Source organism: Phodopus roborovskii, unplaced genomic scaffold, assembly GCF_943737965.1.
Source record: "Phodopus roborovskii unplaced genomic scaffold, PHOROB, whole genome shotgun sequence".
NCBI classification, from domain to species: Eukaryota; Metazoa; Chordata; class Mammalia; order Rodentia; family Cricetidae; genus Phodopus; species Phodopus roborovskii.
In genome coordinates, this window is record NW_026126433.1 from 17367832 (window position 1) to 17394464 (window position 26633).

The 26633-nt window shown below is 34.5% G+C and overlaps 1 protein-coding gene across 1 annotated transcript in view; it reads right to left on the reverse strand.

Annotated features, from left to right (window-relative positions):
• Positions 1-556: 556 nt before the first annotated feature.
• Rgs21 (regulator of G protein signaling 21) overlaps positions 557-26633 on the reverse strand; it is a 38096-nt gene continuing 12019 nt past the window's right edge. The window contains exons 2-4 of the mRNA XM_051185723.1: positions 21578-21685; positions 17525-17691; positions 557-760 (exon numbers count right to left, since the gene is read on the reverse strand). Coding sequence (XP_051041680.1) covers positions 557-760; positions 17525-17691; positions 21578-21685 — 479 coding nt within the window. The remainder of the gene's footprint in view (positions 761-17524; positions 17692-21577; positions 21686-26633) is intronic.

A 26633-nucleotide genomic window follows, 5' to 3' on the forward strand; every position in this document is an offset into this window, starting at 1 on the left:
ACTCTCAGGCTTATGCATAAGTATATACCCATCCATTAAGTTTTCTTTTTAATTTGAAAGCCATAGTAGTTCAGATAATTGTCACATTATCAGCTATAATTCACAGGGATCATTGAATCCAGCAAATGAAAAATTATCTTTAGGTTCAGAATATTTCTTTTTATAGAAATGAGGTTTTTGAATAATGCAAATGGTACTTAAAATGTTGTATAAGATGTTAAGCAGTCTTCAAGTCTGTAACATGAAGATATGTACATTTTTTTGTGAAACTATAATGTATAAAATTATTCACTTATGCTTGAAAAGCATATGTATCTTAATGAACTCACTCTGTATTCTTCCAATAGTACTTCATGTACTTCCAAAGTACTTGAAAAAAATTGACTGAATTTGTAACGCGTGACTTATTATAGATATGTGTGTGTGTGTTTGTGTGTATGTGTGTGTGCATGGATTTAGCTGAAGTGAAAGCATTTTCCAAACCCTGAAATGTTTTGTATTGTTTGTACATTTTAAATATTGTAGCCTTCCTTCAGTGTACTGTTATTTACCTTCTTCACAGGAAAGGTAGCCACCTTTTATGATTTCCAGCCTGTTGGCTATTCACCAGTTTCTTATAAATTTCTGACTTTAGAAATCGAGGAAATGAATCCTTGGCCATGAGACTATAAATTAATTTCTGAGCCTCATCGAAGCATTTTGGAGTTGGTTCACCAATATTTCTTGAGATGAGGTCTCTGGTACTGAAGTCAATGTTAATCTGTAGAAAAGAAGGTTATATGTCATTACATGAGATTACTCAAAACATACATGGCTTATCAGGATACTAGGTATATGTGTTGCTGAATTTTTCCACACACAATTTTATCTGATGGAAAATATTAGCAAGATCATGCATTTATATTTGACATGATAAACACATTGCTGGTTTTAAAATTTACTTTAGCTTGAGAGGGCTGGCAATGACAGAAAACAGCTAAAGCTGACTTTCAATATTTTATAAAAGCAAATGAAAATGTAAACAAGACACATTATGGTTTGAAATATATCTTTTCTTTCATTCTGGTTTAGTTTTCTAACATTTTGATCTGAATTTCAAATATGTACTTTCTCTAGGAATAACTATAATATACTAGATTGTTTTTTTAGCATTCTTAGCAAACCTTTTGAGTTCCCATTTCATTGCTTTTCAATTTTTTTACAATTTTTTCATTTGACAAAAGTAAAACAAATTATACATTTTCATCACTTCAGAATAAAGATGTGTTCAAATACACACACACACACACACACACACACACAAATCCACAAAATAAAAAACAAACAATATCAACACACCAAGTAACCAAAAACAGCATGTCTTCAGAAGGACCCAATAGAGTTCTACTACATTGGAATACATCATTCATCACAACATTGCTAACTTGCAGAACAACTTCTCTATCCATATTCCAGGATATTTGAGCAGCAAATTTTTATGTTTTAACTTTGAAACAAGCTTATTTTATATGTCAATCCCAGCTCCCTCAGTCTTCCATCCATCACTGTCCTCCCACAACCCTCATCCCTGCTGTACAGGGAGATTGATGCCTTCAATGGGGGACCCTCAAAGTCGGTCATATCATTTGTAGCAGTGCCTGGACCTTCCCTCATGTGTCTAGGGTGAAAGAGCATCACTTATTTGGAATGCGCCCTTAAAGTCCATTCGTATACTAGGTATAAATACTGATCCATTACCAGAGGCCCCTTAGACTGCCCAATCCTCCTAACTAACACCAAAGTTCAGGATGTCTGGGTAAGTCCTATTCTGGTTTCCCAGCTATCAGACTGGGGTTCATGAGCTCCTCTTTATTCACGTCAGCTGTTTCTGTGGGTTTCTCCAGCTTGGTCTTGGTCCCTTTGCTTATTACTCCTCCATTTCTGTAACTGGATTCCAGGGGTTCAGCTCAGTGTTTAGCTGTATCTGCTTCTGCTTTCACCAGCTACTGGAGGAAGGCTCTAGGATGGCATATAAGGTAGTTGTCAATCTCATTATCGGGGAAGGACATCTAAGGTAGCCTCTCCACTATTGCTTAGGTTGTTAGTTGGGGTCATCCTAGTAGATCTCTGGACATTTCTCTAGTGCCAGATTTCTCTTTAAACACACACAATGGTTCCCTCTATTATGATGTCTCTTTTCTTGTTCTCCTTTGTTCTTCTCCTGACTCAATTACCCTGCTCCCTCATGTCCTCCTCTCCCCTCTTCTTCTCCCATTATCGTTCTCCTAACTCCCTCTCCCTTCCCCCCATGGTCCCAATTTTCTCAAGAGATCTTGTTCCTTTCCCCTTCTCAGGGGACCATGTATGTCTCTCTTAGGAACCTCCTTGTTTCCTAGCTTTTTCTGGCAGTTTGGTTTGTAGGCTGGTGATCATTGACTAGCAAATATTTTATTCAAGACAATTGAGTTAAACTAAAACTATGCATGACACATAAAATATATTTCAATCTTAATATTATAAGCTCCTCAAAGGCAGGTGGTGCATCTCATTTATCATCATTTCTAGTACTTAGCTGAATATCCACCATATAACAAGATATCAATAGATATTTATGGAATAAAATGAGAACATCTCAGGAGAAAATGTGAGAGTTGATAAAGTGCTACAATTTGGAGATTTGATAAAGGAAATCTTATAAATTTCACTTATGCCTCGATGAAGTGAGACAAAGTGATAGGTAGAAAGAACTGCAATTAAATCCAACTTAGCTGGTAACTTGCCCTTCATGTAATAAAATCAAATTTGTACTTTGGATTTTCCAAGTAGAAAAGAGAACAGTAAGGCCTCTTACCTAAAGTGTTATATTATTAATGAATATATATTATAAAATTTTTAGTGAATATTATTACTTTAGAGAGAAGAATAATAACAAATAATTAATTGAAAAGGTGTCATCAAAGACTGTGTTTAGGTCTCATATAGTTTGCTTTGATAAGGATTTCAGATACTCACTGATCCTAGATCCATCTATAGTTTTATCCTTTTATTTAGTTTGTTTGGTCTTTCCTCAAGATCCAAATAAAATGTTGAAACTTCATTAAACATTCTCAAACCTGGAATCACTGGATCCTTCTTCATTTACAAATGCACATAATCATTTTCAAATTTATACTTAAAACATTGATGAGTTTCCTTACTTAGTGTGTTGATAGTCTGATGATGTAACAAGAGGGATATCTATTGACTAAGTTCTCCAGATGACTGTGCGTGTTTATATGAACTAAAATTTATCACAGTTAAAACTGAACAATAAAAGATTTCTGACAGATAATAAGTACAAAATCTTGATGCAGGACACAATTTTAAGTTATAAAGTGCTAGTTGCTTGGTTGGTTTGAGTGTGATATTCAAGAGAAGAAACCTGAGTTTTGAGTAGTGTGAGATTTGAGGAAGACTCCAAGCAGGTCTAGTAGGTCTTATGTACTATGATAAATAATTTAATCTTCTTTGTAGTAGAATGAATGAACAATGACTACTATCATAAACTTGTCTTGTTTTGCAAACACCCATGCTAATCTGTTTCTTATAAATGTCTTGTATTATAGATATATGTGAATATAAACTACAATTTGTCTCCTAATGCAGATATTCAGCCATCCTTCAACAGCATTATTACTGATTTATATGTCTCAGGTGATATACGGAGCAATTAACCTATTTTATTTAGACATTCTACAGAAGATGTTTGACTGAAAATAGCTTCAATTTGTGCCTGCTGTATACTCATGTATACTGTTATCAAGTCACCATTATAATCACTTTAATATCATCATCATCTTTGTGTTCATTTAATCATGGCTAATTTATGCATTCATGACCTTTGTGTTGTAGTTCCAAGTTACCCATTTATTTTGTTCTATGTCCACTCTGCAGTCAACAGTTCTACCACTAAGATGTACCTCCTGTTTCTATATACACGTCATATTCCAACAAAACTAGAAAATTGTCAGCATATTCTTACTGCTTTGCTACTTCAGAACATGTTTTTCATATTATTCTGTTTTACAAGATCACTCTTTTCATATAAGTCTTTATTGAGGCTTTATGTCTTTTAAGCTAGATTCAAGTAACATCTTTCTTGTTGGCTATGAGCAGATTAAAAGAAATCATGACCTTGCAAATGATTTTCCATCACAGAATCTTTCAGTTACACGTTCTGAATTCCTCATATAGTTAAGGCCCAATAAATACACACTGTAAAGCTCAAATAAAGAAATGGTTGCATATTTATTCAAAATCATTCTAAAATGTAAAAAGAATTCCATTTCAGTCCGTCAATAAATGCTAATTAATATTATTATCAAAATGTATTCATTTCTGACTTGCTTGCTTTCCTGCCAAGGAACTACCATCCTCAGCTATTGATAAGTCAGTGATGAGCATATCTTTATTCCCAGGAGATAACCAGTAGTTTTATAAAGATGTGTCTTAGCAATTCAGCTTAATGTTAATGACAAAAACATCACACCCACATGTTTATATAAACGTCATCATTTTTCTTCAACTTGTTCAAGCTTGACACACTGGAGTCATCCCCAACATCTCTGCCTTCTCTAATTATTATTGTGTGTGTGTTTCTGTGTCTGTGTAAATTGTGCCTTTGATCTTGGAGCTTTACAGTAATTTTTTTTTAGCTTCACTCTTGTGACTACAGTTTGTTTTACTACTTAACCTTGTTCCTCCCTTTTTCATATTTCATGTAAAATCTTTTCCTCTTAATACTGTGTAATGTATTACCATATCATTTTTACCAAAATACTGCTGATTATATGGATATTATGGAATTCCATTATTTTTATGTGATATGCTTGTGAAATACCCCACTGTGACATGTGAGTCACAGTGTCACAGAATAGATGTTTCTTATTTTCTTGTTTTATGTGTAGTTTTGATGTAAAAGTCTTAATTAATTAGGACATGTTTAAACAGATTCAGTAATGAAAGATATAGTTAATGTTAAGAATTTGATTTTGGTTTCTGAGAAAGGAAATTTGTTCTGACGAGACACTCATCAGTGAAGGGGATGGAAGTTGAGCTGTCTTTTATTTCTTCCAAATCTTTTTCTAAATTGTTCATTTTTTTTATCTCTCAAAAATATCAGCAGAATGGATATTCATTTCCAGTATTCTGTCCTCTTTTCTTTTTACTTTTATTTTCTTGGAAAATCTGTTTTTCCAATGACATTTTGAAAAATATATTCAATTGGATAATAATTCACAAAATACATAAAAATGATTTTAAATATGAAGCAAGTGTAATATTAATACTGATGTGCTAATTGTTCATGTGAATCTTTTATGTTATCTGTCACATACAACTGTAAAATAATTACATTTATATTCCTTATCGTTTAGGAAAATGTATCATTTATTTAAAAATATGATTCCTTGAATTGAACTCACTTAGGGCATTTCCTAAGAGTTGCATAGAGTTGTGCTATAATCTGAGGACATGAAGAAAATCATGATGAAAAGTCAACTTGGAGGACAGATTTTGAGAAAGCCATCCAAAAGACAAAAAATGCTATCTAGAAGTATGTTTCTCCCAAGGAAATGAGATTTGAAATGTGCCTTTGCATATGGGAGAACTCATTGAGAGAAGCCTGCTGACTTTAAAAAAAAGGAACAGCAAGCACTGAGTAAGTAAAGCAGGTGGTAGACCATGTAGCTCTTTTATGTATAGTGAGAGCAATGAGGAAAATTTTAAGTAATGTGAACACATGTTTGAGTAGTCGCTGACTCTAAGTGGCCTCAATAGCAAGGTCTGAATATGAGGAAGATGATCTAGAAAACTAATCACAGAGGTAGGCAATAGATGGTGGATAAGAGAGTGTCACTATATGTTCATATCATGTAATTTCCAAAAAGCATTTAAAAATAGGTCACAGAGGGCTTATTACTCAATCATTATAACCTGAGAGCACATCTTAAGAATGGCTGGGTTTGGGGCATATTCTAAAGAATGAGAGGAATACTGATTAGATATGGACTATGAGAGAAAGTATGAAGAATGAGGAGATAAATACAATGATCTAGTCAAAATAATGGCAAACCACAGTTGTCATGAACTGAGATTTAAATAAGTCAGTAGATGAAAGCTTCGAAAGAGAAATAGCATTCAGCTTTCATTGTTCATATCTATTAAATTATTATATGTTAACAATATAAGCATTGTTTATATCAAAGTAAATATATAATATGTATTAATAATATAAATAAATATTTTCTTTTGCTTATATACATACTCTTTGATTACAAGTACTTTGAGAAATAGTATTTTATTTGCTTATATTTCAAACTGTTATCTTCTGTAACTCAGACTACCATATTGTTTGCCAATCTCAGTAAATAGAATATAAGATTGTGATTCTTATAAAAGGACAGTTCAGATCACATCACAGGCATTTTGAGGCTTTTAATCCTTCTGGTTTTTTTTTTTTGCAGAGGTATTGGTGCAGTTTACAATGACAAGTCTTTGCAACAAGATGATGGCTCTCAGGATGATTTTTTTTTGTAGCTGTTTATCACATTTTTATTATAAAATGCAGAAAGTTTTAATACTCATGAGTGAAAGTTATGCAAGACAAGTGCCATTTTGTTTTCTACACCTGCAGTTTTAAATCTTTCAGCTTTCAAAAAAATTTTTTTACAGGAATGATGAATTTTAAAATGTACCTGTTGGCTCTCTCTTTTGCCTCTGAACTATGTTTTATATATTTTTACATAATTAGATTGAAAAGTTTTAAGTTCTGCTCCAAAATTCAAATTGTGTGGCCGTTCCTCACTTAACATGTAGAGTATAGCAAGAGGCTGGCATTAAGCCAAGGATGCAAGCATAAGAAAAATGTCTTACAAAGCCTGAACAGGTATGTCTTAGACCTCATTCATGACAGAGTTTCAAAACTGCTGTTTTGTAATCATGTTTTTGGTTACTTAATTCTATTTAATCATTACTAACACTTCTTATATTACTTCATTTTTGGTGTCATTAAAAGCAAGTGAATACCGTGAAATATATTTTCCAGTGTTGCAATGAAAGAAACCATAGACTTTGTGAAGCATCTACAAGGAATCTGTGCCTGCCCAAGACTATCTTCTTGTTATCAGTGATAGATATTTGTGATAGAAATAGATGACACAAGTTGGGAGTCATTGCTGTCAATTAAATTGGGCAGGAGAAAGGAAGGGAATAGAATTAAAAAGCACCTTGACTAATAGATTAAAAAGACACACAGTCAAAGCAAAGATGGAATTGAGTAAGAACCAGATGCCTTTTCAATTTCTATGGGAAAAGGAGCTAACACATATAAAATCATGATGAACACAGATTTCTAAATCTACATGTTGGGGCTTTTTGTTGCTGTTAGTGTAACTGGAAGGGAGTCAGATTTATGGCTTTATCACTATCATCAACTTGGTTGTCCTGGGTTAAAACACACAGAATACAGGGAAGCTTAAAGATTGCATGAGGTTTGTGTTGTTAGTTTCAAATTTATTCTCATGGGTCTCTCTGGGATGGGTAAACAGAAGAGATATCCTGGGTGGACTGGGGGGGTGGGTGGGCATGGGAACTCAAGTGATTGGGTTGGGGGTTGGAGGAGGAGAAAGAATATTGAAAGTGATGACTGGAAAGGGGGACTTTTCAGAGTTAGGAAGAAACTGGATCCAAGGGGAACTGACCTGAATCTACAAGGATGACCCCAGCTATGACTCCTGGCAATAGTAGATATGTAGCCTGAAATGGCTGCTCCTGTGATCATATTGGTAATTAACCTAATTGTCATCACAAAGCATTCATTCCTAACTGATGGAAAAAGAGAGACTCACAGTTAAACATTAGGGCAAGCTTATGGACAGGTAGAAGGATTGTAGGAGCCAGAGGGGTCAAGGACATCACAAGAAAACTCACAGAGGGAGCCCATTTCCTATGGTGGGATGCTGTGCTCAACCTTAATGCAGGAGGAGGGGCTTGGTTCTTCTTCAACTTAATGGGCCAGGGTTTGTTGTCTCCCCATGGGAGCTCTTACTCTTTGGGAAGTATAGATGGGAATGGGCTGGACATGGGAGGTGTGAATGTGTTGGGAGGAAAGGTAGAGGGGAGTATTGTGATTGAAATTTAAAATGAAATTTAAATAAATAAAAGAAAAATAAAGAAACAACTAAGTTGGCTCACAGGAATTTATAGAGTCTGAACCAACAACCAGCAAACCTGCATGTGACACAAGTAAGCCATATCTATATATGTGACAGTTGTATAGCTTGGTCTATTTGTGTGACTCCTAATAATGGGAGTAGCGGCTTTCCCTAGTTCTTTGGTTGGCTCTTGGGGACCTATTTCTCATACTGTTTTGCCTTTCTCAGCCTTAGTACAAGAGAAGGTGCTTTGTCTTATGGCAACTTGATGTGCAATGCTTTGCTGATACCCATGGCAGTCCTGTCCCTTTCTGAACAAAAACAGAAGAGGAGAAGATTGAGGGTGCTGGTGGAAAGGAAGTGGGGGAGAGGGAAGGGGAGGAGAAGAGTATGAGAAACTGTGGTCAGGATGTCAAATCAATAAATTAATTAAAGTTAAAAGAACACATTGTGAAATCAAGTCTTTAAAAAAAATGTACAGTTAGAGGAAACACTCATTCACATTGCCAGAAAAGCTAAGAAACAAGGATGATCCTAAGAGAGACATACATTGGCCCCCAGAGAAAAGGAAAGGGACAAGAACACCTGAGCAAACTGGGAGCAGGAGGGAGGGGAGAAGGAGTTAGGATAAAGAGAAGGGGAGAAGAGGAGGGGGGAGGTGGGCACAAGGAAACAGGAAGATTGAGGCAAGGAAATAATAGAGGAGAACAACAAATGAAATACCATAATAGAGGGAGCCATTATAGATTTAAGAAGAAGTCCTGCACTAGGGAAATGCCCAGAGTATAAGGATAAACCCTACTTTTAATCTAAGCAATAGTGGAGAGGCTACCTTTAATGACCTTCCATGATGATGCTATTGAAGACTACTTCATATGCCATCCTAGAGCCTTCCTCTAGTAGCTGATGGAAGTAGAAGCAGACACCCACAGCTAAACACTATTGAAATTCCTGGAATCCAGTTACAGAGAAGGAGGAGTGATGAGCAAAGGGGTCAATACCAGGCTGGAGAAACCTACAGAATCAGCTGACCTGAACAAGGGGGAGCTCATGAACCCCAGATGGATAGCTGAGAAACCAGCAGAGAACTGACCTAGACCCCCTGAATGTGGGTGTATATTAAGAGGGTTGGCAATCTATGGGGATTCTATTATGGATAAGTATTTATCCCTAGTATATAAATGGATTTTGGGAGCCTGTCCCACATAGAGGGATACTTTCTTAGCCTAGATACATGAGGGAGGGCCTAGGTCCTGCCCAAATGATATGACAGATTTTGAAGACTCCCCATGGAAGGCATCACCTTCCCTGTGGAGTGTAAAAAAGGATGGATTGGGGTTTGTTTGGGGTGATAGGAGAGGATGGGAACGTCAGGGAACCGGGATTGACATGTAAAACAACCTTGTTTTAAGTTTAAATCAAAAGGAGGAGAAGAAGAAGAAGAAGAAGAAGAAGAAGAAGAAGAAGAAGAAGAAGAAGAAGAAGAAGAAGAAGAAGAAGAAGAAGGAGATACACTCGTGTTACCCTTTGCCTCCTAATGCCATATTTCAACCTGGACTTCAAAATTTTAGAGGTCACATAAATTAGAGAAAATATGAGATCAAAAATGAAATATTTCATAGAAAAGAAAATAGATTTTATGTGATTATGTTTTTTTTTCTGCCTTTAGGGTAAACATCAAGGCTGCTAGTCTATGTCAGAAACACTTAACACTTTTTTATTTAAAGACATCCCTTTAATTGATTAAATGATAGTAGGTACAGTGGCCTCTTTTACATATCTTCAAGCTGCTTAGTTAAATTGCTTTATATTTAGGTGGTTCTTTCCTTGACTCTTGTCTCTAATTTATTTGTCCTTTCTTCTTCATTTCTTGCTTTACTTATTTCTGTCTCTTCTCAACTCCTGATCAAGGTTTACTACTTAATTTCTCTGATATATATTTTTAGAACTCCTGGACACAGACTTTGCCATTACATAATTTCCTCTTACTTTACATTCTTCCATCACAATGCTTGTGAAACCTACTGTAAATCATCTACTGAAGAATTAATACTGTCTCTTTTCTTTGATTACCAACAAAGTGTGTAGCATACAATATATGCACAGCTGCCAAAATGAATAAAATGGAAGGCAATTAAAAATGAACAAAATCAATATATTTGAAGATAACTATAGTTTTGAATGAATTATTAGTTATCAGTAAAATTGACACTAAAATGAAATACAAAAATGAATATAAGATGGACAATTCAAGGTGTTATTCCAGTAACAGAGAAAAACAGCTGCAAACCTAGCTTTATAGTCTCCTATCTATCAACAAGCCACATATTTATTTCTTAATTTCAGCTTGAAACTAACCTTTTTAAAAAATACTTTAAGACATCTGTTCATCTATGTTCTTAGCAGCATTATTTGTAATAGCAATAATCTGGAAGAAACCTAGATGCCCCTCAACTGAAGAATGGATAGAGAAAATGTGGCACATTTATTCAATGAAATACTACTCTGTGACAAAAAAACAAAACAAAACAATGGAATCTTGAAATTCACAGGCATATGGATGGAACTTGAAGAAATCATCCTGAATAAGGTAACCCAGTCACAAAAAGAGGAACATGGAATGTACTCACTCATATATTGATTTTAGACATAGACAAAGGATCATCAGCCTATAATTCACACCACCAGAGAACCCAGGATAGAAGGAGGAATCTAAGAGATTCATACAAGGTCCCTCACAGAAGGTGGAAGCAACAACATCTCCTGAGCATATTGGGGTTGTGGGGTACAGTGAGTGGAGAGAGAGCTAGGAGAAAGAGAAGGGAAGAGAGGAAAGCACATGGGACTAGGAAGATTGAGTCAGTGGAGAAATATATATATATATATATATATATATATATATATATATATAGAGAGAGAGAGAGAGAGAGAGAAAGAGAGAAAAAGATAGAGAGAGATGAGAGAGAGATTAAAAGAGGGAGCCATTATAGGTTGGAAGAGAAAACTGACTCTAGAGAAATGTCCAGAGACCTAAAGACTGACCCCAACTAACAATTTGAGCAACAGTGGAAAGGATACCATAAAAGCCCTTCCCTGATAATGAGATTGATGACTAACTTATCCACCATCATAAAGCCCTCATCAAGTAGCTGATGGAAACAGAAGCAGACACCCACAGGCAAACACTAAGCTGAACTGGAATCCAGATGCAGAGAGGGAGGAGAAGATCAGGCTACAGAAACCCACAGAGACAGCTGACCTGGACAAGGAGGAGCTAATGGGACCCCAGACTGATAGCTGGGAAACCAGCATTGAACCAACTCTGACCCCCTGAACATGGGTCTCAGTTAGAAGGCCTGGACAGTCTAAGAGACCTCTGACAGTGGAACCAGGATGTATCCCTCGTGTACAAAAGGACTTTAGGAACACATTCCCCATGGAGGGATACTTCCTTAACCTAGAGGCAGGAGGGAGGGCATAGTCCCTACTCCAAATGACTTGACAGATTTTGTTGACCTACTCTTGAAAGGCACCACCCTCCCTGTGGAATGGGGGATGATGGGATGGGAGGATGGTCGGGGGGGGGCATGGGAGGGAAGAAGAGATGGAGGGAAGGAGAAATGAAGAGGGAACTTGGATCGATATGTAAAATAAGAAAAAATAAATAAATACATTTAAAAAAGTACTTTAATGCCATATGTTAGAATTGTATATCTTTCCTGACCAGATATAATGCAATTTCACCTGTTTCATGCTTGATCTTGGACTTTAATCCACTTTTCTAATTCCATAAATTTAATTTTTAATAAAACTGGAAACTCTTACATTTATGTATCTTATTCTGTTTACTCATCTTTATACCTACAGGTAAACAGAGTTCATGCTTTTCATTAGAGAGAGTCTTCTTTTTGTAATAGATAAGCCCCATGAGTTGTACAAATGCAGAGAATAAGTAACTGTGGCATGCTTATCCCTACCTCATGCAACTACAGGGCAACACTTGCACCTAAGGCTCAGGGAACACTGGGTCATGGGACTAAACTGTAAGAGTCAGAGTACAAGATGCCCACTGTAAGATAGTATCTTCTCCACGTAATGGGGAAGTTGCAGATAATGTCAACACTGGTTGCCATCCCAAAATGAGCACAGGACATTTCATCAGACCCTACCCTTAGATGAAGAACTATAAGCAATCAGTGGCTGTTGAGAATGAATCCTTTTTTCTTCAGTGATGAGCCCCATGAGATCCATCCAAGTCCAAGTGGTCAGCCTTTAATACATGTAAATATGAGCAACACTAAATGTACTCAGTAAGCTATGTATTTATCTAGAAGTGATGACTTAAATCACTAAGAATTTGAGAAGGGGTGGGGGTGTGTGGGAGGAGGTGAGAAGAAAGGAGTTAGAAATGGTGTAAATACACTGTCATAAATGAAGTTGCCTCCAAAATTTAACAAAGAAAACATAAATATAAAAAGAGGGAAAGACCCTATTCATTTTTTGGTAACAAAATGAAACTGGACTTGGACATACTTGTTTTAATTAGTTCTATTAGTGCAATTGTCAGCAATTGAACTCAGGATTTTCTGCTTGCTCATTATGCACTCAGACAGTAGGCTACATGCTAGCCCCTGAAGTTGTATAATGTATAAACACTATACTGTGGTTTTACTGAACAGCTTTTTAATGTCACAAAATGGGAGTGAATTACTGGCTCCTGGAATAGTGGATATAACAATGGACTTGATATTGCTTTTAGTTTTTAAGATTGTTTGCTTTGATTTTACAAAATATGAGCATTGTGTCTGCATATGTGAACCACCACATCAAATCTGTGGAGATCAGAAGAGGTGGGATTCCCTGGAACTAGAGTAACAGAGGATGGTGTGAACTAACATGTAGATGCTAGAATTCAACTCAGATCCTCTACATGAGCAACAAGGTCTTTCATTGCTGTGCCATCTTCCCAGCCCTCCAAAAATTTTGTTTTACTGATGGCACATATAATATTATAATTTGTAAATATTTCAAATATATGAAAGTAATTGGTGAGAAATACAATATTTTAAAATTTTCTAGGATAGTTTCTTAAAACATTATTATTTGACTTTAAAATCTCTAAATATATGAAAGTAATGGTCCAAAATGAAATATAAATAAGAGCAATATGAAAAATTATGTTTTCTTTGCTACTTTCAAGTGCTTTTCATGTAAATTACTGAAACTTGTAAAAGAAGTTGTTTAAAAATATTCTAAATGTCTAGTCATTTACTCAAAATAGTTGGGACTTGCAATTTTCTTTATGATACATATTTTTACCTTAGCCCATTTTGGTGGTTCCTTCAATGAGATTTCCTTTTCAGTGGAGGCTGATGTTTTGTTAATGTATTTTGTGCAATGTGTGTTCACATGTACATTATTAAATCCTCAGAAATCTGTTTCATGTCTTTATAAAAGTCTTCAACTGATTGCTTATAATACTTTAAAATTTAATAGCTCACCTAGGGACATGTTTACAGAAAAGTACAATTAAAATATCTTAAAAAATTTTCTCACATATTTTGAGTCCTAATATATTATCTCTTGTATCACCATTTTCATCTGCTTCATGTATATATATATATTATTTTCCAGTCTTAGATGCGGAAGATATATCCCAGATTTGAAATAGCTGTCCAATACAAAGGAGGCATAGGGTTGGAATTCATACTGAGAATTAGCCAAACTTTAGATTTTGTGCCATATCATAACTTCTCATGGATAAATGGAAACCAGAGGGAAGGGGCCATTATATAAGAGAAGGCATGAAGTTCAGCTGAGATTGTTACATCTTTCACAGAAAGTTCACTTTTTATGTGTAATTTTTGCCTGTGGGGACCGTATTCTAACAACCATGTGACCTCAGTTTGTAGACAAAGGTCAATAACTAAGTTTAGTATGACCTAGATGCAATCAATTAAAATTGATTAAATCGGTAGCAATTTTACAGTGGAAAAAATAAAGACATGAGTGTTTGGAAGGAATGAAGGCTTAGTAGACATCTAGACCACATCACTCTGCCACTGTTCTTCAGTGTCTTTGCAATATATGAAAATACCTTGATTCTTTAAATCACAGTGCTAAGCAGTATGTTTTCAATTTGAAGTAGTCTAGTTTTACTTGATTTTTTCATAAAATATGACTTGGTTTTTATGACCCATCTCTTTATTCAGGGATTCACTCTACATATATATCCTTTACCTTTCCATATGCTTGTAATCTCTTTTCTACAATGGCAATAATTAACTTTAAATTGGTTTATTACTGTAAGATCACCTTTATATTTGTGGAGTCTTGTCAATAACTTCTATCCTATTGAATTTGTTATGTGAATAAATACTCAAAAATTATTTTTAATAAATCTATTAGCATATGTATCATCTTTTATATGAAATTGAAAGACAATAAGTACTTGAAATTAGAAACTTAGGTGGTAATTAAAACAAAGCATTCAAATGCCTTGAGATGTTTGCATTAGCAACAGTGAATAGTAAATATTAGGAAAGAGAGTGGCTATATATATGTATGAACACACATACACATTTATTTCAATGAATTTTGTCATGTTTAAATACATTTACAGAGTCATTTTGAAAGAATATAACCATTACTTGTAAAGAATTCATAATTTTATTCATTATTTGGATGTGTAAGTTGTTAAAAGCTATTAAAATTTTATATCCTACAACAGTAATTGCATTATTTAGCTAAATTTTTACTGATGATATTTATTTTAGAAGGAAATATTATTAGGAAAATAAACAGAGCTGTTTAATCAAAATTTTTAATTATAACTTAGAGTTCAGTTGTAGTGTTTTACACTTTCAATTTTTACTTTAATTTATATGTAAAGATGTTTTCCCCTCTACATATGATTATGCACCACATATGTGCCTGGAACCCTTGGGTACCAGAAGATGGCATCCTATTTCCAGGATCCAAGTTAAATTTGTGACCTGTTTTGAGCATGCCTGGAATTGAACCACAGTCCTCTGCAAGAGCACTGAGTACTCTTAGCCACTGAGGCACCTTTTCAGTCCATTGGACACAGCTTTATGACTATCATTTCCTTAGATATTTTTAATGAATAGTGTTTACTAATGCTATTTTAAAGTAGCCACTGCTAATTAGATTTGTAAGGAAGGAAAAACACTGGCTTTCAAATCAGGATTGCAATCAAATATATATATTTTAGGGTTGCTTTCAAAGCCTTTTAGGAAATGACACATTAATCATCTTGACAAATCACATATACTACATTTCCAATTTTCCAGAATTATTTATTGATTTTTTAGATGGTGACTTGGAAATGAATGTTGAAATATCTCTGTTGAGGTTCTTCTCTAACCCCTGTGAATTCCAAGAGTGTGTTAGTGTGATAGCAACTAGTAACAACTGCAATAATTAAGGTCCATATGAAAGCTGAACTTCTTAAAGCTTTGTGTCCTAGATTTTTATTAACGTGTTTGCACTCCATGTAATTTATGCTTTACCTATAATGACAACAACTTTTCCCTTAGCACAAATCCCAACGTTGGATTAGAAACTATAGTAACTGTAAGTGATACACTTTTGAGTATCTTATATCTGTGTGGAACGTCACTGATGCTAGAAGCTAATTTGTGATACTACTAGTTTATTTCAGCTACCTGTTTGCCCACTACTTGTGAATTAACTTGCTTTTTGTTTGTTTGTTTTGTTTTTTGCTTCTTGTTATATATTTTCAAGGCAACTTTATCAATTTTAACATGTAAATTCTTTAAATTCTAATTATAATTAATACTAGATTATGTAGTACCCAGTCTTTGTACCGATGTACTGGAAATAAAGCCAAACACCACAAAATTTTCCATACCATAACACCAAAGGGTCAGTGAAACATTCTGTTACTACTATGATGATCTGAGCTTGGGTTTCCAGCCCCCAAGCTGGGCATGACTATAACCCTAAAGCTGAAGGTGTGGAGACACATGGATCCTCAGGGTTAGTTGGCATAAACAGTCTAGCCAAAACAGTGGGCTCCAGTTTCAGTGAGAGACCCTGCTGTGAAAATTAAGGTAGGTAATCACTTCGTACACTCTTCCTTGGGGAAGACTTTCTTTCTTCTCTGCCTTCCTTGGTTGACTATGGTTCTTTATGCATCATTGAGGCCCTGTCTACTTTGGCATGTATGAAAAAAGAAACATGAATTTGAAGGAGAGCAGGGAGAGGTATATGGGAGGAGTTGGAGGAAAGAAAGCTGTTGTTTTTCTGCGTGTGTAGAAGCTGTACCTGAATCTATTGCTGTTTTAACCAGTAACTGCACAGTTCCTGGCCCTCTTCTCAGGCAGTTCCAAGTGGGATTTTTATGTCCCATCTGCCTTCTGCCACTGTCACCAAATGTTTTTAATTAAGCTCCTGTCACTCTATTTATCAATAAGACTCGGGAGTCAGAGGCTAAAATGAAAAGTTGCTGGCTCAGATAGGCTGAGGAACAACCACCTGACCTCTTCATCAACATCTTGAAAAAAGAGTGTCCCTGGGCTCTATCAAACCTAAAAGAACTGCCACACTCAAAGGCCCTCCCTCCTACTTTCTGTGAGTCTCTCTATTTATTTTCCAGACTCTTTCTTATTCTCTATGATTACATTATTATCAACTAGATGCTGGCTCTGCCTCCTGACCCAAGGTTGATTTTTATTTAATTAATGCAAATGGAAACTTGGGGTTCACAATATAATCATATATCCCACAACCAAAAGGGAAACAAATATGTTATAATTATACTATAGTCTCAAAAAAAATTAAGGTGGATGATTAGATAGCAATATATGGAAGTCAATGCTTGGACTCTACAACACAGCTGAGTGAATATGCATTTACATATGTATGAATGAAAGTGAGTACAAACATGCATGTAAACACAATAAAATTTAAAATGAACACTGCTTTAAGAGATATTATCAGAATAATTCTATGTTTCTCCTTAAGACCCTTTGTATTTTCTTGTATTTAAGTTGCACGGGTAGGACATTGTCACTTCATAAGTACCTCTGGCTCATTTTCATACAAAGGCAAGCCACACCCCATTTTGAACATAGGGTGTTACTGCATTCTATAGGGCAGAGTTCATTGAATATGAAAATTGCTTAGATCATTACATGGTTTTCTTTCACATATATTTATTTAAAAATATATGAGTGTTTGCTATATTTTCATATTGGGGCCTAGTGACATTTTCTATCTGGACAACAGAATGATCATATTAGTCTTTAGATAGAGCTTCCTCTTTCTAACTATGAACAGTCCATGTGGGCTACAACTTCACCACTTACCTCTTTTGGAGCATCAGCTACAATGAATTCAGAGTAAATCATCTTGGCTTTGGTAGCAATCTTTTCTCTACTTTCTGTTTTCTTGAAGTCTTCACAGGCAAGCCAGAACTCAACATTTTCTTCACTAAATTCTGATTTTAGAAATGTTCGGAAAGCATCCAAACCAGCTACAAAATATTTAAGAAAGCTTTGCATCATCTAAAAGACACTAACATTCCCCATATAAGTCCATTGCATCAAATGAGAATTTATCAAATGTTCAGTGGCAAATACTTAATCATCCAGCCTAAAGTAACATTTACAAAGTATCAATTCCAAATTAGTAAACTTAAGTTTGAGGAGTAATCATAGGTCCAAAATATTTCCATTTATTCTTTAAAAATTAACTTTATTAACAAGAAAATCTACACTTTCTATTTCTAGATTTGACTTACATTTCAGAGAATGTCTTGATGACTACTGAGTAGGAAGCCCCATGGGCTACTGAACTGCTTAGCTCAAGTTAATTATGTTATAATAACCAGGGTAAGAATCCATTTCTTTTCTATAAGACATAATTTGAAGCTGAGGGGAAAAAAAGCTATGTTGGTTTGGGCTCAAAGGAGAAGCGGCAATGCTGACCTAAAATGCTTTGTGGTTACTATATTGGATAAATATGTTCATTAAGCCAAAAAGTAAACTGGGGTTGAATGCTTATTCTCTTCTTTTTTGTTGATGGACAATTTTAATTCTAAAAGCCAAATAAGGGAGTATGCCCCAATGTTTCTTTAAGCAATGTACTTAATGTGAAATGTCTCATATACTGCTTCACAGATTTTCTTGTGAGCATGCATTTCTCCTTGATCTGCATAGGAGCATACTTGTAGGCTCATTTCCTTTGACCTGACTAGAATTTGTATTTGTAGAAAAAAAATCAATAATCCAAGTCATATCTTTAACCTATAATACCATATGTCTTGAAATATGCACCACAATACATTGCTTTGATAGATTTTTTTAGTACTCATCAAAATGTGCCTTGCAGAACATATCCCCCGTGGAGGGATAACTGCCTTAATCTAGAGACAGGAGAGAAGCCCTAGTCCCTACTTCACAGGACCTGTCAGATCTACATGACCCCAACTGGATGGCATTCCCCTACATATGGAATTGGGGTGGGGGGATGGGAGGGGAGGGTGGTTAGAGTGCATGTGAGAGGGCAGAGAGGCTAAAAGGGAGGGAGGGAGAGATGGGGGGAGGGAGGGAGGGAGAACTGGGATCGATATGTAAAATAATAAATTAAAAAAAATGCTTTGACTCCAAAATTTAAGTTGAAGGACAAGTTACTGGGGAAAAGGATTTCTATTTTTGTTTCCACAGAAAATGAAAAGCTGTGGATTCCTTCCAGACTAATGTGGTTTGATCACTCCAGACCGCCTGAAACAGAGTAGGAGGTGATCCTACATTCAAAACAGCTGAACAAAACAGCCCTACAGACTACAGCCAGGATATCTGAATCTTCTTCGAATCCCCCAAGACAGCGCCCCTTATCAGCAGGAAGTAGTTTGGAAAGAACGATGCCCAAATTCCCAAATATTGTGTATAAATGTTTGTTTTCATTTAATTGGACTTTGTTATATAACATTAAATAAAAAAAAAGGAAAAAAATGTGCCTTGCAGAATTCTTTTGTGAAATATCTACAGCTAATTGTAAACGGTGGTTCTTGCTGAAAGTGTTGAGCTAAGTATGGTTGAGAGTATGCCCATAGCCATGTGCTATGTTAGAAACATTATGTTTAGACCTCCTATTTTGACTAGACTGTTCTGGTATCTTAAGGTCATAGTATTCAGGTTTGCAGTTAGCATTTTGGCAGATAGACTTGTAAGTGTGGCTTTATGTCTGATAAGAAATATGTTTTATCAGGGCTTTTGTCACTTGAGACTTTGGTTTCTAAAACACTTGTGGTTTTCTCCTCCATTTGCCATAAGGGTCCCTTTGCAGATACTCAGAGTACTTGTTTCTTCATGGCATGCTGAGAGAATTACCCCCAGTCTCTCAGCACCTGAAAGAAGAAAGCTTATTGAAATATAGGGGAATGAAAGATTGACTGGAAAAAATATGAAAGAAATAGGACCTGTCAAATTTTTATAGGTTGCTGCATGTGGGAAACAAAAGTGAAATTTAACAATAAAATAAAGCATAGCATTCTAGAACAAAATCTCATGTCTAAAATGCTGAATAAAAGTGGCATAATGTTTTTATTATGTGAAGTAATGTAAAAATGGAAATTCATTGTAAAATTATAATATACTAATTAAAATTCTTAGAATAAATGTCAGAGAGGGTGATTGTCATTAATGAATGAAATTTATTATTAACTATATGGAAATTAACTGTGAACTAAACTTCTCTGTCATAAATTTAGATGCTAAAGTTTGTAGTAAAAGGTAAAATTTTCCCTGAAAATCCAAATTGTGATGAATTTTTTGAAATCTAAAGATATTAGATAAAGTATTCTTTAAAAATGAAAGAATACTTCAATTTTTGTGTGTTGTTGGGGCATATGAAGCTTTTCTTCTGAAGGAATGTGTGAATGCATCCTAGAGAGATGAATGTTGGAAATCAAGAAATGATCTTGTTTTCTTCTGCTCTTCAGTTTCTAGGAAGGCCTATACTGAACCACAAATTCCTTCCATATCTTAATTTGCATCCAAGGAGCAAAATAAACAATTATTCTGGGGTTAGGAAGCTCTGTCCAGTATTCAGTATTTCATTGACTTGCTCTTCTTTTCTAGAAACATTTTAATTTGAAAACATCCCAGGTGAGTCTGCCCTAACACATTATATGCAACAAAATCCGTTCTTGAGAACAATGTTCAGGATGGAATGGCTTTATTTATTTAGAAGTCATACAAGACATAATGTAGTACATAGACAGTAGGAATAGAAAATTATCAGCAAAGTTGTCAAAAATATTTAAGTAGTTTGCTAGTCCATTAGGTGCTTAAAGGGTTACAGATAAAATACAGCACCATTAATTATTTTGTTTTTACAAAAACCAACCAAATAGCTATTTAGATGAATCTATAGCTTTGCTTTTTAAATTGAGTGTTAAATAAATGACCAGAAAGTATGCATATGAGAATAATTGTCTCCATCTTAGGACCCTCCTCAGCTGTGTTCTGCAGTGCTGCACAAAATTCATTTCCTCTGCAGTCCCCACATGACATGCAGCAGAGGGACTCTAAAAGACACTTAGGAAATGGCTTGTTCTTTTGGTCACACTGGAAGAATACAAGGAACTGCCCATTCCAACTTAAAAAAAAAGCTGTTTCATATTCACAGCTTTAATGAGTACCTTTACACCTGAGCTGTAGGTGGATTGTTTCACAAACTTCTTTAGTCAATGAAGATAAAATATTCAGAGTATCTTAAAATATTTATTTCAATCTAACTTTAAGTATGAGTAAACAGCTGTACAGACTGTGCCTGATTTTTATTATTTTAAGCGTTTCCCATGCTTTATTAATCTCAAACAGAATGTCATTTGGTGAATATACTACAATATGCTCTATTTGTTATTGTAGTCCCACCTTTTCCTCTCTGGATGACCTGAATTTACTGTGAAGTAGATTGTTTATAAATCAAACAGAAAGTATTCTTTGTGACTATTTTGTGCAAAATTTCATGTCAATACCGAAGTATTTTATATGATTGGTCACAATTGCTGTATTGAACCCTGCTTTTAGATATAAACACATATGCATTAATAAAAATGAAATGTCATTATGTTTACTATTGTTGGTAGTTTGCATATTTTTCAGTTTGTACCAATGACAAACAGGGATTAAATACATCAAATAATGGGCTAAGAAAATGGCAAGCTCTTTGAACTTGAACTTTTGACAAACTTAATTTAGTCTCAGACTAAATCTTTTTTGACTCTGGGTCCTTAAAATTTTATGCTTCAAATGCTGATAAATATCATACTTCATAAAATACTTCTCATTTTCCAGGTTTAATGAATTATGCTTAATTATCATCTTTAAAAAGCACAATTGCTTGAATCTTACCTTTGTTAGCTAAGAGTGAGTCCATATTTTCCGACCATGCCAGTGTTTCTGTAGTTGGAGACCTGTAGAAACAGCATCTAACCTTGACAATAGCATTGTGATCTTTTTCTTAGATAATTTATAGTCAACCTTAAGCTGAAGAAAATTTTTTTGAATTGCATCAATAAAATGAGCCAATGACAAAACAGGAAGATGTCAACAAAAGTTATATCATATTTCCAATGTGTAAAGTCATAACAATATAATGTGGAATATAATTTGATATCTGGAAACTATTTTTCAATCTAGTCAACTGTTAATATTTGTAAATATTGAAATTAATGGCACCAGGGATATATTGAATAGCAATTATACATTTTTCTGATTATACTGTTAATTATGTGTCACTTTGTTCTGAAAAAAATCTCCTGATTAAAATAAAAAAAGAATGATTATTTTAAAGTTTCCCTACCATACAAATATACCTGTTTAACAATCATGAACATTTAGAAAGTGAAAAATTTTTTTAAAGGTTTCTAATTTGATGTTATGGATGGTTTGATTTTAGTATTTCTCTGTGTTTACTCTATGCTGAATAATATTTTATTCTTCTTAGGCTGGTACAGTAGTTCTGAATTGATTTATATAAATGTAGGAATCTGTCAAGAGTGTGCAGCAAACTGTTTCTGAACTAAAATTTTCTGAAGGAGATATGCTTTTGAGGATATTATATAAAATGATAAATCAGCTTTAATATATAATCTTTGTGAGATACAAATATATCATATATTACTTCTCTTAACAGATAGATATTCTGATGAAACTATCCTCTATCCTCAGGAAGCTATTTCTAGCCAAATAGTTTGATTATGTAAGGGGCAAACTTATTTAAGTAATATATTAAAACAATTGAAAATGGTCTCACATCTAGCCATACTTGTAAAATGTTGTTTTGTATATCAAGATGCTAATCCTAAATATGGTTTTGTGAAGTCCTCATTATTCTTTTGTAGTTCTTTGTTTACTGCAGACTTTATAAATTTTTGTAAAGGATTGAATGTGTTTCATCACTGTTTGAATATCAGCTGAATTATCATATGATAATAATAATACTGAGAAAGCATATAATAATAATAATACTGAGAAAGAGAGGCTGCTTGGTATTCATTTTGTTCTCTTCTATTACTGATGTTTTCTGTCTCAAATTTCCTTCCTAAGTTATGTGCCTCAGACTTCAATGTTTCCTCCTCACAAAGGCATAGTTTTTCTAGGAAACTTTCACAATAGTGGTCTCTAATTGAACTAGGCATTTAAAAAGATTTGCATTGTTTAGTTTTCACTGTTAATAAATTAAGTATTAGTTTTAATCCTAGACTTAATTTTACACTGAAGTGCTTTTGAGCATTTACAACTGGTTATTTCACTAAGACTATGTTGTATCACATGGCTCTTATACTAAGTTTTAATGGAATTCTAAAATTATCATAAAGTTCATTTAAAATGTACTTGCATAAAACAGTCATTTGCAGATAGAAATGTGATGGTTGTTGTAATATTTATATTATACAAGACCCCATAACTGTGGAGTATATGTTAATGCATAAGGCAAAGAGGAGCTGGGCCTTAGAGGGCATCATCCTTTTGAATGAGAAGTGACCATCAGGTAAAACAGAAAAACAGAGAATACACTCCAGTACAGAAGTCTATTTCTCCATTCATATGTAGGTTCTTGAATAAGAGATAAAAATTGTTATTTCCTAGCACCCAGAAGAGTGTGGCTGGGCCTAGAAATTAATGTTCAAATCTAGATAATGGCTATTAGAGGACCACTGATGAAAAGCAGATGTGATTTTCAGGATGCTGGGAGAATACAAAAAACAAAAACTTGTTGAATAGTGTGGACAAATTGTTCAAGCTGAATATTTTACAGTGCCATGAGCAGAGGGAAGCAGAGACAGTGTGACAGCATGGCCGGAGAACCACAGAACACCAGGACTTTATTGTCATCCCTGAGGGAAATGAGGGCAAAAGGAACACAGCCTTTAGGTAGAGCCAGAATTTGATTAAGCTAAAGGCAAAAGTAATGTCCCATGAAGACTATTTTGGAAACAAAGAAGGCTGAGCATGGAGATACTATAAATAACCAGTAGCCTTTTCTATTGTTTGCATCACTGTGCAAAAGCAAGAAAAATGGGAAAGAAAAAAGTCTGGAAGCTAGTGTTGCACTAAGGACAAAAGAATGGAGTTTTGAATCACAGAGATGCAATTTAGTACTCTGTATTCTGTAGATATGCACATAGAATGTTAGACACTCTACAATTAGAGTTGTTGGAACATTCTACTACAAATTCAAGTCAAGAAATGTTGACTTCACGCTGAAGGGGTAAGCTGCCTTTCTGCTCTCAGAAGAGATAACTCTGTGCCTTGCAAAGATTCTGGGAATGCTCACTTTGCTGACTGTTCTCACCTGGAAGATTCAGTTTTGAATATTTATTATTCTGAAATGACTGGAAGTATTGAAGGGCTTCCTTTCCAGAAATTAGATATAGTATATCTGTTTTAAGGAATAATCTTTCCTACCATTAAAATTTTAAATTTTTATTTCTTATGTATTTGTGTGATTTGGGATGACACGTTTTGGTACTGATAAACAAACTGAAAGCTATTATTTATTAGAACAATAATATATGCAACCATGCTTTGGATGTTTATATGTTACTCTGCATTGTGTTAAGCATGTCACACACCTTCCATCAGTTAACCTTGACAATGATAGTATATTGGATTCCCCTGTTACCAGTGATTAAAGGGGACTATAAATGCTAGTAACTTGTACAATATTGCACAAACAGTAGTGGTTAACTGAGTTAACATTTAGACACAGCTTTGTTTAGAACCCTGACTCCTTTAAAACTTCTTTCCTAGCTGCTTAGGTCCACATGTGTGCACTCATTTTGGAACACATGTAATAGGAAAATGGTTTTGCTGTAGTAGAATGTCACACAATTCTCCAAGACTTTAAACAATGGCTAAATTATGGCAAAATTATGGCAATTGATTATTCAGTAGAAAGTCTCTGCAATGCATTTTTAAAACTTGACTTGTAAATTGTAAAATAAATGTAAAATATTTCTTAGGTTAGTTGTGCACAAGAAATGCAATTGTTTTTAAAAATGCAGCTATAGAAGTATCAGTAAAATTTATTAAATAAAAAGTAGAGAATAAGAAAATTGCCACTAATTTAAAACTGTATAGGCTTCATTGATTTTATATTCACTTGTTTGTTATCTGAAATAAATGGACAATATACCATTCCCTCATTACTATTTTTCTGCTTTTAATTTTGTATGTGTTTTCATTATAACTTTAATGGGGGGTTTTCTTGAGTGTGTGTAGGATGGGTGGGAAGAGAACTTTATAGAGTTCTGGTGGGAATTAGAGTAACTTTCCATGTGTGTATGATTTGCCAAAAAATTCACTGTATATCTGGAGCCAAAATTGCACTTTGTGTTTCATGGGGTTTTGGCTGATTTCCTGTCTGTTTTCTTCATTAAGCTAGTGCTCTCAAGGCCGGAAGTACCCATATTATATGTCCAGAGAAGAGCCAGACCAGATGGGAACTGCGTGAAAGCTACCAGTTATCTTGCTAATTGTGCCAGCTAGAACCAGTTGTATTGCATTAAAAAATGTGGAATCCAACAACTTAGCTGTTCACACTCAATTAGCAGTGTGCTAGAGATTGGAAAATTCAAGCAAGGAGTTCATGTGCCTGAGGAAGTGACAGCTGCTTCCTTACCCAGCACTTAAAATCCATGCAAAACTTTCTTAATAAGGACTGCGATAATGAATAATTTTCACAAAGATCATATATGCTGTATTTTTAACTCACTATTAAAAAAACCTCATAAAGAAGACATTGATGTTCTGTCTACTTTAACATTCTTTATCTAGCAAACAGAATTTAGAATCAAAGTAAGCCACACATTGTTGAAATATTTTAGAAAGTAAGGAAGAGAGAAAGGAAGAAAGAAACAAAAGAATCAATAGAGAAAGGCAAAAAAAAAAAAAAAAAATAGGATGAAAGACAACAGTTAACATTTTATCATAAATGAAGGTAGTAAATCATATCAACTACTGAAGACTCAGGTGTTACATTTATACAGGAGCTTTAAACAGGAACTCACTTCACTGGCATTTTGCATTCCACTATTTGCCTGTCACAGACGATGCAGTTTCTCTTTCTGACTGATCTTCAAGCTGAAGGTAACATGAGAGTAAGAACATTACATTTAGTATGCAAATATCTGTCCCTGGGTTACAAGTTGGCATTTTTTAAGTCATACTAATCTCAGCTTTTGTCATTTTGTTTTTTCTGGTCAAAACATTTTAACTTCTAAGGAACAAATAATTCTTTGAATAAAAGTGACATTTCTCTGAATCAGGCAAAAAAGATAACTATTCCATTAGTATAAAAATTCTGCTAGTTTACTTGCTAAACTTTATATGCATTCATCACCATGACAACTAGCATTTTCAAGATGTTCAATATTATAATATTATAACATGCGCTTAATAATCACCTTTATGTGATTATTATGTGTAAAGATCATTTTCCTCTAATCTTTGATTTTGTGAGACAGGCTCTAATTTTTGCCACATGTAAACAACCACTCAAAAAAAATTACTGATATATACAAAACTGTTCTAGCAAATGCATTATACTGTTCCCTGCAATTTGTTCCAGCTGCTCATGGCTTAGTACTAGCATTGTTTTCTCTAATATATTAAACAATGAATTGTATATAACTTAAGGCCATATATCTTAATCCAACACTGATGATTAAAATAATGTCAGTATATTTATCAAAATAAAGCCCAAATGCTGGTGTTTTAGTAAATAATATTTGGTACCCCTATATATGGTTTGTTCAGCTTTGATAGCAATATAACAACAGTAATAGTAGTATAGATAGGCGTCCTTTTAACTTGGAGTTGCAACATCTCTGTCTCATTGCTGTACAAAAATCCTACTCTGTGAATGACCGCAGAGTACTGATACTAATGGAAGTAGAAGTGA